Source organism: Scardinius erythrophthalmus (assembly GCF_964197995.2).
Source record: "Scardinius erythrophthalmus genome assembly, chromosome: 22".
NCBI lineage: Eukaryota > Metazoa > Chordata > Actinopteri > Cypriniformes > Leuciscidae > Scardinius > Scardinius erythrophthalmus.
The window spans coordinates 32,435,468-32,449,649 of record NC_138242.1 but is presented as its reverse complement, the minus strand read 5'-3'; the positions used below and the strand labels follow the sequence as shown (position 1 = coordinate 32,449,649).

Sequence of the window (14,182 nt, the reverse complement as noted above, 5' to 3'; positions counted from 1 at the left end):
CATAACATGCTCATATAATATATCATGGAAACCAATATAGAATAATAACACCAATGTATGCCCCACTTACAAATCTGGAGGAGTTGTCATTTCTTATGGTTTTGGCGTTACCAAAAGCCTCGAGAGCAGGATTACACTGGATGATTTGATCCTCCAGAGTACCCTGACAATCATATTTTAACAATAGGTTTGAAAAACGTTTGATGTACCTTCTTTTCAGTTAACAGCCATGCATATTTTCAGACGTTATGTAGTCTTGTAATAATAATAATTATAATCCATAGAGGACCTAAGTCACTCTAGAAAACTAATTGGGAAAACAAAAATGTTTTTTTGTTCACGTGTTAATGCATTGCAATATGGCAAGTAAGGGAGTATCAAATTATGACAATTTGTGGCTTTAATATCAAATAAACGAAGACCATTAATTTAGTAATTATTTTTGTATGCTATATTATATGGAAGGAATGTTCATTCATCCATAATAACCCATTTTTTGGAAATGAAGCACCTTTTTCTCCATTGATGGATCCTTCTTGCCAGTCGATGCTGCTGCAATGCTTGCAAAGTACTGGATTACTTTTTTAGTGTTCACAGTCTTTCCAGCACCGGATTCTCCACTTAAAATAAAAACAGTTAATTAAATGGCTGATAAAATGCAGCATAGAAAATATTGGTAAAAGGAGGAGTACTTTGGTACATCATAAAATGTATTACATACGTGATCAGAACAGACTGGTTTTCTCTGTCTGTGAGAAAATAAAACATAAGAAACTTAGCATTTGAAATTGCATTAGAAATCAGCAAAAAATGACAAGTCAGATCATCACCTGACAGCATGTACTGGTAGGCATTGTCTGAGATGGAGAAGATGTGTGGAGGGGCCTCATTTCGTTTCTTTCCTCTATAGGCATTGACGACGTCCTGGTTGTACACTGGCAAAAACTTGTAGGGATTCACAGTGACACAGAAGAGCCCAGAGTAGGTCTGTAAGAGATTCATAGAAGGTTTAGATCTGCTCATGCAAGATAAACAGAATGCGTGAGTGTTTTAAGACTCGACTCACATAGATCATCCAGGCTGCGTAACGCTCTTTGAGGTTAAACAGCACAGCGGGCTCATGTAGGAAGGTGAACATCACCATGTCCTCAATTTTATCGAACTTCGGTGGGTTCTGGGGGTGAACATCAATCTCCTTCACAGTTACTGTCTGTGGATAACAAAAATGTTTTGACAGTCACTCTCTACTTCTGTATACAATCTACAACAATGCAGAGATTAGATCTTACCTTCCCGAATTCAGTGTCAACAGTGACTTTGCCACCGTCTCTACTTGTGACGGAGGCCTTGACGTACTCAACCTCAGGGTCAGGCACAAAGCATTCTTTCTTCATGTCGAAGGGGCGAGTTTGGGCCTCCAGACGCTCCTTGTCTGACTTTCGTAAGAACGGGGCAGCTGCCCCGAACTCTGACATCACATCCACCATTTTTCAATCAGACTGAGGCATAGATGACAAAATTCTTAGAACTTGTAAAACTTGTTTACAATTAAATAAAATGTAATTATTTATAAATATACTATATTTCTAATTAAGTTGGCTTGGAAAAGCCAACTTACTGATATTGTACTTAAGATTATTATTATTATTTTTATTATTATTATTCTTAGACTAAATTTCTCCACGTAGACTAGACATTCAAACTGTTCTGACTCGAGTTGCTTTATCTATAGACTGATCAGACTTGCTGTTTTCCTAAAATTGCTGATAACAACTTGGAAAAATCCCATAGACTTTCATTGCGGAATGTTCAAATTGAGCCAAGACTATTTAAACTTCAACTTCCTAAATTCAAATTTTGACATTTGAAGAGGCTCATTAGACTCAATCAACTGCCATTCTATGTACTATTTCTAATTCATTGAGACTCATTTAAGCTTTCTTTCTTTCTTTCTTTCTTTCTTTCTTTCTTTCTTTCTTTCTTTCTTTCTTTCTTTCTTTCTTTCTTTCTTTCTTTCCTTCCTTCCTTCCTTCCTTCCTTCCTTCCTTCCTTCCTTCCTTCCTTCCTTCCTTCCTTCCTTCCTTCCTTCCTTTCTTTCTTTCTTTCTTTCTTTCTTTCTTTCTTTCTTTCTTTCTTTCTTTCTTTCTTTCTTTCTTTCTTTCTTTCTTTCTTTCTTTCTTTCTTTCTTTCTTTCTTTCTTTCTTTCTTTCTTTCTTTCTTTCTTTCTTTCTTTCTTTCTTTCTTTCTTTCTTTCTTTCTTTCTTCCTTCCTTCCTAACTAATCTATCTATCTATCTATCTATCTATCTATCTATCTATCTATCTATCTATCTATCTATCTATCTATCTATCTATCTATCTATCTATCTATCTATCTATCTATCTATCTATCTATCTATCTATCTATCTATCTATCTATCTATCTATCTATCTATCTATCTATCTATCTTCTTACAATATCTATTAGGGATGCACCGATGCATCGGCTGAACATCGGTAACGGCCGATATTTGCCTCGTTAACTGCCATCGGCCATCGGGAAATAAAAATGACATTCGCCGATGTCACATGGGCGTCAGTTTGGTTTGATATGCTGGGGACAGAGACGCATTCGGAAGTGCATTTTCAGAAGTGCTGGGTACAATGACGCATTTATTTATTTATTTTTCTATGAGAAAACTCCTTTTCTCGAGAAAAGAACGACCATGGTGTGTAGCAGAAGAAGCGGCGGAGTATGCACGATCCGCGAGTGCTGAAGACGTTCTGCACGGCTTTGATGGGTGCGCAGGAGGACACAAATGGGCGGCGACCGCTTCTTCCAGTGGCGGGAGCTTTTCCCTCAGCGCCGTCAACAGATAGAGCGTTAACTGTACACACCGCCGCCGACTTGAGCTGCAAAGAAGCTCTGGCCTCCCTGTCAAGGACGCTTGTCAAAAAGTACGGGGAAGCTTGACCGCTCTGAATAGTGAGTGAGAGCGCGCGCGCGGTCGGGGCTCTCTCTCTCTCTCGCAGAAGAGCGCGTGCGCGTTTAAAATTTAATATGAACATTCACCCGTGTTTTTTCCCTCATAAATGCGAACACGAAAAATAAAATGAATATTATAATGTTTTTTTTGTTGGGTCAGACAATGATTACCAAATTTCTCTCTCATATTGCTCCTCATAACAACTGAAAAAGAACTTATAAATAAGGTTATAACTGTCAACCAGAAAGTGACATTAAAGGTTTTTTTTGTTTCATAAATTGCTTGGTCTGATTGAATTTGTGCTCATTCTAGGATAGTGTGATCAAGAGCCGAAAGACTTGTATGTTTCAGTGGCACAAAAGAAGGAATAAATAACAAAAAGAAAAAACATCGGCATCGGCATCGGCCATCGGCCAAGTTGTTATGTTAAACATCGGTATCGGTATCGGCCCAGAATTTCCCAATCGGTGCATCCCTAATATCTATCTATCTATCTATCTATCTATCTATCTATCTATCTATCTATCTATCTATCTATCTATCTATCTATCTATCTATCTATCTATCTATCTATCTATCTATCTATCTATCTATCTATCTATCTATCTATCTATCTATCTATCTATCTATCTATCTATCTATCTATCTATCTATCTTTTTTCTTTCTTCCTTCCTAACTAATCTTTCTTTCTTTCTTTCTTTCTAACTCCAAACTAAAATCAAAATTTGACAGTTGGAGATGTTCATTAGACTCCATCAGCTGCCATTCTATGTACTATTTCTAATCCATCGGACTCATTTTCCATTCTATCTAATATTTCTAAACTGAAAACCTTCAAACTTCTACAAACTTTTAAAACTACTAAACTAAAACTTAAACTAATTGAAACTGAAAACATTCAAACTTTTAAAACTACTAAACTAAAACTTAAACTTAAACTAATTAAAACTAAAAATCTTCAAACTTCAAGCTTTGAAAGTTCAAAGTTTGTCTACAAACTTTTTCATCTAGATGTTTATTGGTCTTTCAACAGAAATGATTGCATTCAAAAAGAAAATATTGCATAAAACATACATATACTATAACATACAATATACTATATACACATTGTGTTGACCTTTATAAAAGCATGCCTTACCAGATGGAATCCAAGCCCAAGAAAGTCCAAGTCCTTTCAGTAACAAGGAAACATAATTAATGAGAAGTCCTCATGAACAATTTAATCTAAATTATCTGTGCTCTTACCTTTAGATGGCACAATGATGTGAGCTTGCAATATTGTGCTGTAACTTATCTCTTTATATAGAGGCACAATGAGTGTGACGTTGACCATCTGTATATGGTCCGGCTTTTTGGTGCCTGAAAAAATCTTTGTGTGAGTCACAGTAGTTTGGCAAGTGGAAATGGTAATGCAACACGATCTAAAGGATCTAAATCACAATGATGCTATTTTTGTCCCATATGTATATCTCCTTTTTGAAAGATATCAGATCTTTACTAAAGTTTTTTTATACTGAAATGTACACTTCCACTTACATATTTTATAGTTAGTTTCATAGGCCAAATTCACAACATGTCTGTTTTTATTTTTTATTTTTATTTTTTTATGTACGTAAAGCATTATAGAGTTAGAGACTCTTGTATGTATCTGAACCATAGTTGTACATTCACACAATCCTTTTTTAATAAATTGCTTAATTGACAGTTAGATTCCAGCAATAATGCACTATGATGCTTTTCTTAAACTGTGTCATTTTCTGTCCTTAAAGAGACACAGGCATGCACTAGGAATTTCACAGGTTTATCTTTGTGCTCAAGGATCAAGACAAGGTAACAATGCTTCACGAACAAGACGGCTGTCATGGAACAATAAAATTGTCAGTAGACAGCTGTAATGGCAACAATGAATATCTGCACTTGCGACCTTTTGTTCTCGCTTAATGCAAAGATAGCTGCAACTCTTGCTTGTTCTTGTTTGTTCCTATGACCTTTCTTGATTTCCCAAAGCTATATCCATCATGTGTTTTACAAGTTCATTAGCAGTAATTCAAAAAACAGCTTCATTCATGTTCATCCATGTTCAAACCCATTCTTTCTTCAAAAATATTTTCCAGCTTTACAAAGATTTCCAAAACAAATGCATGAATAGGATTCTGTAAGATACAAAATCTAATTTGTATGTTTACAGAAGTTAATATATTCCGAATACATTACAGCAGTGTTACTTTTTCTGTGCATCAGTTAACACGAAAATTCTTATAATTATTCCTTCTTAACAGATAGAAGATGGCAAGCTGGTCAAACTAATCGCCTTAGCCCCAGATCTGTTTCTAAACAGCTTTACAGCGTTTATTTGTTGTTGAGCCGTGTGAGCCATCACTCAAGACCTTTTGTGAGGTTTCTGGCCTGCCTTGACCTCTCGTCCCTCAGTTATTCTGCACCCTCTCAACAAGCACCTTACTTAGTCTTAGCACTTGGGCAATCTATTCTAGCCCCCTCATCCTTTACAGAGCCTCATTCCCGGCTGTCTTTTTACCCTTGTTTATTAAAACTCAGGAGGATGAATGGAAGAAATGGGGGCAACCTTATGTCTAATAAAGTTTGTAATCGGAGCTTCCTTTTGTCACTTTGTGCACTAGAATGGTCTTGCATCTGTTGGGTTAAATAGGAATCCATTGTGTCTGCTTCCTGTCTTCTTCTTCAGACCATGCAGCTAGTTTTGCTACTAAAAATTGGATTTAAAAGCTGGAGTAGGTGTAATTCTTAAGCATTAAGAAGAACAATGGCACACTGATTAAACACAACAGTGGCAAGGAAACATTTCTTGACAGAATGACCCAGCAGATATATATATTTTTTATAGTTTCATTGAGATAAACAGTGTGGTTAAAAACAAGCTTATTATAGTTAACTATAATTAAAACAGTAAACATTTTCATTACTTGAAATGAACATTAACTGAAATATAAGTTAAAAAAAACAACAACTTTATTTCAGCTAGTTGCCAGTCAAGGCAACATGTCTTATTTTAATTTAGTTTAACTTGATTTATTAAAATAAAAATGAATAAAAACTTTAAAAAAGACTAAAACTTTAACTAACAGGTTTTCCACGCTTCTTGAAAGTACTTGGATTCAAGGACTGGAAAGTACGTGAAAACAAACATAGGTCCTTGAAAGTGCTTGATTTAAACATGAACTATGTTTTGTTAGAGTAGCATGGTGCTATTACCAAAAAAAAAAAAAACAGCTCTACTGATTGGGGAGGGGAAAATGCAGTGTGAGCGTATAGATAGTGAAATTGCATTTTCAGCTGATTTATAATTTTTTTTCAGACCAAAGGGGCGGTCATGCCTTTGATTTCCATGTATACGCATGCAAATCGTCAGACCGCAAGCTCATGCAAAAAGCTTCGCATTCCGCTGCGTTCCAAAGTTCAAGTTTGGTGACCTCTGATCTGCGAATTCACAATCACGTGAAGAGGTGTGACCAGTAGAAGATCGATACATCACAGTGTGACCTCTTGGCTTAATCAAAAGAACAATATTTTTGCAGTATAATGTCTGACTATTTTTTATATGTTGAATTCATGTTTATAAAAACGATGTTGCAGAGCTTAAAATTATATCACGACTGTTGCCTTGTCCAACAAAATTTCTCATGAAATCTAGCTAGAAATCTAGAAATCTTTCAAAATCTAGCACGGTCACGCTAGATTTTGAAAGATTTCTAGATTTCTAGCTAAATTTCATGATTAACCCTCTGGGGTCTAAGGTGTTTGTGGGGTCCTTGAGATGTTTTGACATGTCCTGATATTTTTGCTTTTTTCAGTTGCTTAAACATATTAATGGCAAAGGTGTAATTACACTCTATTTAGCACAAACAGGGCTACCATAATATATAAATAAGGCCACAAAACACATACTAAATATGTGTCCTCAAGACTTTTGACTAATGGATGTTGTCGTCTAGAGTTCTCTTTCATGATCACTACGAGTTACGTCGTGACGACGAATGGGGTTTCGCTTAGAAAGCCTCTCATCTTTGAGAAATAAAACGAGCCAATGGCTGCCATGAACTGCCATGGGTCTGCGGAATTTGCATTGCGTAACTCCGCCTTACCTCATGGGTATATAAGCGGACACAGACAGAGTGAAAGACTGGATTTTTTCTCGCGATCAGGTAGGGTACAAATGATTTCAAAACTTTTCAGCCGGTTCTAATTTGATTTTTGGATGCTGTGAACATTTTTAGCTAAAAAGACAGTTTAGCATTTATTGTTGTTTCTGCTGTTAAAAATACAAAATTCTGGCTACTATTGTAATTTTAATAATTTCTTTATTTTTATTTTATTTATTGATCTGTCAGGGTTATCTAATCTAACTATTTGTGGCTTGTGTTTTGAATATATGTTCCCCTGCACTTTAGGCATTTTGCACACATTTTCTCCTCATCTTGTGACTTGATTCTGATTTATTTCGTTTTGTATTTTTATTTATTAGAAAGGTATATTCTGTTCTAATTTAATTTAGTAAATTAACTGTTTATTTTTCCGGCGCATCGATGTTGTGCTGTACTTAGAGCCTGCTCGCACAGCCGGTAATTTAGCCGATTTAATTTGATTTGCACGTGATATGCAAATCCTGTCTACAGTGTGGCCTTTCTGAAGTTATTTATGTTATTTCTTAGATTTATTGATCCAAAATGTTTTTATAATTTTTTTTCTATATCTTTGTGTGATTTTCTGTACATCGCGGCTTTGAAATGTTAAAGCCCCACCCCCAGCCCCAGCCCCACCCCCATACACATGATTCGACTATTAGTCGACTATAGGCAAGACTTGACGATTCTGATTCGACTATGAAAATCCATAGTCGGGGACACCCCTAATGTTTATAGATCGAGACTCAATGATCTCTGTGTGGGTAGAGTCCCCTCTGCCACACCCCAATTTATCTCTTCCTCGAGAGGGGATACTTTGGCTGGTGGCCAGGGTGATCTGATGGTTATGGTGTGGTATATAACTGACGAGTCATTCCTCGGGCCACGCCCCCCCACCACATCGCAAATCGTGGGGCTTCCGTGTGTGGCTGGTTCCTCTCGGGGACCCAGTTTTTCATTCGGGGCTCCGGCAGATGATGTCATGTCACTCACAGCATCACAAGGCGGGCTTGATTTCTCTGGATTGAGGATTCGACTGCGTTGCCTCCCTCGGGAGTACCAGCATTAGTCGAGTCAGATCCAGAGCTGACGGCCATGCTTTCCCGGGCAGCTGAAAGTGTCGGTTGGAGTGGCGCCGACGTCCCCCGAGCGCTGTAGGCTGGGCGATTGGTTCCTGGGCGCAGCGCGTGCTGCAATACCAGCACTCGCCCTCAGTGCCTTTCCTCCCAGATGTGCATCAGGATGCCTCCTGGTTACGAGAGTTCCCGTGACTTATCGCGGCCCGCGGGCGTCCTCCGCCTTCACTGCACTCGTTGCCGCGGCGATCATGGTCTGTATGTTCTCTGCCACTATTGTGGCACAGGCATGCAGTGCTGTGTGTCATCTTTGCCTTCGAGGCAGTGCTGTCCAGGGAGTACTATCAAACCTGCTCTTCGGCGGTTTTCAACAGTTTTCAACCACCCAGAAGTAGACTGAGGCCCCTCTGCACTGACGGCCATCCGTCCGTGCGGTTTCCTTAGTCTGCTTCCCGCCGAGGCCGCCTATGGCGGCACCTACAGATGGTGCCCAACCAGAATGCCTATTACCGCCGCGCCAGCCGCCGCGGCGAAATCACCGCGGCGAAAATAAGCCAGCCGCATTTCAAAGTCGTTCCCGAAATGACCGCCAGGTGGCGCAAAAGGACATTGTGCAAATCAGCAGCAATTGCCGTATTTTAAAATGTAAGTGGGTTAAATATAAAACCCTAAGCCTAATAGGCATATTTTTCATATATATAAATAGGCCTATAAGGCTACAACAGAATAGAACTAAAGATAGAATCAATTTTAGAACTGAAAAAATAGAATCAAAAGTTAAAAATAGAGACGATATTAGGAGCAATGACGCTGAATATTTTTACTATTCTATTGAGGAATTAGATAAATGAAGAGCTCTCGTGAGCGATACAATTGCATAGTAATTTATAGTGATTTCAAAAGCAGTCCTTAAAAAAAAAATACATGGAGTAGTATGGCATAAATTTTGAGAGATTCTGGTTTCAATGCCCTTAATCTATATTGGCTTGGCTACTGCTTTAAAAAAATGACACAACGCGTTTTGAGATTGTTTTGAATTAAACATTGAAGTTTAAAATGTAGTGTTTTGGCACACCAGGCCGAGTGGCGTTACGCATTGTTCAAAAATCAGGTTTTATTCTGGCATGTTGAATTGGCGTTAGAATTTTTTTTTTTGATTTATTAGATTTAGATTTTAGATTTCGTTAGATTTATTTTTTCTCATAACAGCTAAAATAACTTAATATATGCCTTGTCTTAATATGACCTACTTAATATAGGCAATAGGCATATAATAGCCTATATAATAAATTAGCAAAACTTGGCCACTAAATATTTAATTTTCAATTATTTGAATTATCACAATTAAAGTTTTAATTTTATTAAATTGAACAAGCGCAACAATCAGCATTTAATCAAATATTCTAAAAGATGTATAAGTAATAATAATGTTATTTCAACATAATATTTCGTTATATCATAATATCGTTTTGTCGACATAATATGTGTGCGTGCAACAAGCAAGATGTGTATTTGTAAATCCGGTGATGCGTGCATTGATTTTTATCAATAAACTAGTGTTTTCTTGACGATCGCCATATTTGTAGTGAACGCACCTAGAGATAAATGCACATAAAGACATAATCTGATTATCAGAGAGTAGCCTTTTCTTTTCGTTTTGAATTATTTCGTTTGAAGGCATTTCAAGCTTTGTGTATTTGATGTATTTATCATGTCTGTGTGAGGCATACGCTGAGTTTCGTTAAGTTAGGATGAGATGCGCTCCAGCTGACGTGCAACGCAAGTGACCGCGCGGGCGCCTCCATGATTAGTGTCTGTTATATTTGCTTCTCTTACTTATTAAATACAGGCAATTGGTTGATGAAAAATTGGTTAAAATTTAGATACAATTTATAGAAAACGAAATTCACTTTAAAGAAAGGTTTTCTACTGAACAAAACTTAATGAAGTGGTCAAAATCATGTCTGACCCACTCCATATCCATCTCTCGATATAGCCTAATGCATCCTATCTTACTCGTGCTGTTCACTTTTCATATTCAACATAGATGGAAAAAAAATAATTAAATGAAACCTTGTAACGAATTCACACTGTAGGGTAGACTGTGTACAGTTGAGACACCTTAAATAAGTTGCGTTCGCAGCAAGCACAAGTTGTGATTTTTGCTGTGCACTTGCATATTAGTGTCAGCTGGGAAGGAAATATATACCAGACCTCTTGGAACTTTAATTGAATACATAGCGTTGGTAAAGCATACTGAAATTACATCCCTACAAATTTATTAGGCCCTACTGAAAATAAATGTATCGAATTTAAGCAAAGTAGCCTAAATGTTAAGACTGTAAGCCCTTTGCTTTTTACTTAGCCTATAAAGGACTCTTACAGCCGACTTTGTGTTAATATAATTTGTAGAGGATTTTTTTTAACTCAAACACTAACACTGAAATAAATGAAACTAAATTATTATAATTTTTTTGGCACAGACCACGACGAGTGGCGCTATGCATTGTTCCAAAGCCAGGTTTTATTCTGGCATGTTGAATTAGTGTTCGACAAACGCGGCGGCGCGTTCATTTCAATGAAGAGCGCTTCTCGCTCGTGTGAGCAAACACACACTGGAACATTAGGCCATGTCGCAACGAGTGAATCGTGGCCGAGTGGTTGAACTTACGTTACGATCATTTAGATGACACGGGATCGAATCCCGAACTAACTTAGACTATTGATATTTTTATATTAGCCTATTAATGCATTTTATAGTCTATTGTTGATGCAGAGAGATTTGTCTAGTTCTAAAACATAGTTATTTGCTTATAGCCTATTTACAAAATAAAATCACCATGCATTTCCATTTTACACTAAGGAACAAATATTATACAATGACTTTACTTCTGTAGCCTATAATAATTCCAATCGTAATTTCAAAAGCAGTTCTGTATATATATATATATTAGGGGTTGCACGACTACTGATTTCTGCTAGTCGATTTCTTATCAAAACAATACTCGAGTTACTCGACTACTCGTCGTTTATGCTACTGTATATGAAAAGACATGAAATAGCTAAGTTAGATCTTATCAATAAACATTTATTAATTCATAGCCTAATGCAACAATTACATAAGTAAACTCAAAACTTTATAATTATGACATTTCATTTTTAAATTTTCATGTAACAGTCTAAAGCCAAATAAATAGCCGTTCTTGCCTTTCATTTCAGACGTCTGCTTCTAGGGGCCGTTCACACATCGCGTCTTTTCCGCGCTCAAGGTCGTTATTTCAAATGTAGGAGCGCGGCGAGCGCGCTCATAATGAAAGCAACGGACGTGGTGCGCTAGTTTGTCCAGGCGGGTTTTTCCTTCTCATCTCCAGAAATATATCTAGTAGTAAAGCTAATGCAAGGGCTAGAAATAAATTTATCCTTTGCTGAATGATACTTCTTCGTCGTCATCATGTAGAGCGCAGTTTGGTTGCATAGCAACGACAGACGCCACGGGAGCGCAAGCGCTTGTAGGAGACAGCGGAACGGCCGCGCGCGCTTTCCACACGTTTTTAGAAGCAATATGTGAACGGCCTCTTGCAGAGTTGGCCAAATTACAATATTTTTGTCATCCTTGATGAAATTCTTCCACACATCTGACGCGTGGTGTCTGTTGGTGACGTTCGCCATTTTTAATTAATTTTGTTTAATGGACGCTCGAGTAGTCGATTGTTTCCGACAGCGTCGACTAGTGGTTGAAGTAGTCGATCTATCGACTACTCGACTAGTCTATGCAAGCCCTAATATATATATATATATATATATATATATATATGACGTTTAAACGACAAACAATAAAATCAGAACCAGTATTTGCGTTCATGGTTCCAGTGGCAGTAATGCATCCACGGCTTTTCAAAATGTCACAAAGCGTTTTGAGATTGTTTTGAATGAAATATTGAAGTTTATAATGAAGTGTTTTGGCACACCACAACGAGTGGCAAACTCTTTGTTTTGTTTTGCAAACTCAGCTAGCCTGTGGGGGATTTGGAGAAGGCAATAGTTGCTTTATCGTGGGGGTGCAGGACAGAGGTGTTAATGTTCCGTCTTTCATATGGAGAGTGTCGGAGCCAGCCTGATGAGCAGGCAAAGGCAAAGTTATTTTAAGGTTTAATCTCAAAATCTCCAAAAGTCCATAGCCTATGTACAGTAGGCCCTATATCTTATTAAATTATATATTGTAGTTTTATTGATTGTATTTAAAGGTTTTCCACACACAATTTCAATTTAGCAGATACAGAGCTATTTAATTCGCGACCCACCTCGTTTTATTGTAGGTGAATTCAGCAAGGCATGTTGTATCTTTGAAGGAACAAAAGCTATTTGTTACAGTTTTTTCTTTCGTGATTTGTGTGGATGACACACAGCGACATATACAGTATTATCAGCTGTATGGTGTTTTTTTACGCTGAAATGCTTAATTTCGAGAAAGACCCGCCGCGCGCAGTGAGGGAGACCAAACTTACTAAAAAAATATCCAGCGCGAGAGAGGCAAAGAAAAACGCCTGTTCTTAATTTATGTTGCTTTGAACTTTTTTTCGTTTTGTACCGTTTTCATTTTTTAATTTAGCTGCAATTTCTTTGACAATAAATTTAAAATGTTTCTTATTTTACATCGCAAAGGGAATAAACTCTATCGAATCGATGCAACCCTGTTTAAATAAATAAACTGTCCCGACACTTTATTCATACCTTGAAATGTGCGATGGGTTTTCAAACTTAATTAATTTTCTTTTTCTTTTACATTTTCATTGTTTATTTTTTAATTGAAAGCAATACTGTATTGAAAGTATTTTTCTGATTTGTTCGATCTGTTTTGGAAAATGTCTACCGTTGCTATGGCCGGGTATAACTGTCAGTCATCTCAATCTCGTGAATGATTCGCACACACAAAAAAACATAATTTAGCAGATTAAAGACGAGCTTCATCATCTTCATTTTCTGGTGCAATCGGCTAACAGTCTTCCTTCATCAGATATGTCATAGCGTGCAGCGGCTCAACTGGAATGTAGCAAATTTATGTTAATGTACAATTGATAATTAAACAAGATGATTGACTTTAATAAACAGATGCATATTTAAGCATCAAGAACGGAAAAACATAAACACTGTCGGCTATACTGAGATCGTTTGAAGCTCAGAGAGTCTATTGTTAATGCATTGACCACAGATATCGTCTGAATAGCCTCGGTCTACTATTTTCTCTGTTTTAAAAGTAAAAAAAAAAAAAAAAATTATGTCAAAAAATAAAAAAAGTGTTTTTACAAGACCTTGTGCTGTTTATTTATTTATTATTATTATTATTATTATTATGCAGATGTTAATTCAGCCATTCTGTTGGAAAAAGATTGTCCCTAATGTAAAATGGAAATGAATGGTAATTTTATTTTAAAAATATAAAATATTTAATAGCCTATAGGCTATAGGAGAAAAAAACAATATGGTGTAGCAATATTTTAGAACTATCAAATCAAATTAATAATAAAAAAGTAGCCCATGTTTGTTCGGAATTTGAAACGTAAGTTATAGCCTACCACTCGGCCATGAATTTGTTTTGTTTTATTTTGTTTGAAATGTATTTTTACATATTTTGCTTTCGTTAATGTTAACCAATTCTGAGCATAATAGGCCTATATTTTTTCCCTAAAAGTTTGTTTTATTCTCTGCTTTGTTTGTTTATATTTTAACATATTCAATCAGTCTCATTTTTGTTCAAATAATGAATTTTTTTTTTTTTTTTTTTTAAATAAACAGATAGGAAGCTTACCTTTTAAAGGTGCACTAAGTCACTTTTTTACCTTAACCGAACAGCTTCGGAGTCATTGGAATAGTTATATGACTTGTTTCGGGTTGAATGGTGGTCGTCGCGCATTCCCCGAGCGCCTGTGAGCGGAAAAAACACCCTTGCAACTTTGAGACGGCGGGTCGTGTCAGGAAGTAT

General features: G+C 36.8%; 1 protein-coding gene across 1 annotated transcript in view; it reads right to left on the bottom strand.

Annotated features, from left to right (window-relative positions):
* LOC308682445 (myosin-7-like) overlaps positions 1 to 14,182 on the bottom strand; it is a gene marked incomplete at its 5' end in the record, with an annotated part of 83,323 nt that overhangs the window by 47,321 nt on the left and 21,820 nt on the right. The window contains 7 exons of the mRNA XM_081352165.1: positions 71 to 163; positions 512 to 620; positions 722 to 749; positions 831 to 987; positions 1,067 to 1,210; positions 1,290 to 1,499; positions 4,105 to 4,120. Of these exons, the coding sequence (XP_081208291.1) occupies positions 71 to 163; positions 512 to 620; positions 722 to 749; positions 831 to 987; positions 1,067 to 1,210; positions 1,290 to 1,487 (729 nt within the window). Of the gene's footprint in view, positions 1 to 70; positions 164 to 511; positions 621 to 721; positions 750 to 830; positions 988 to 1,066; positions 1,211 to 1,289; positions 1,500 to 4,104 lie in introns of the transcript that reaches the window.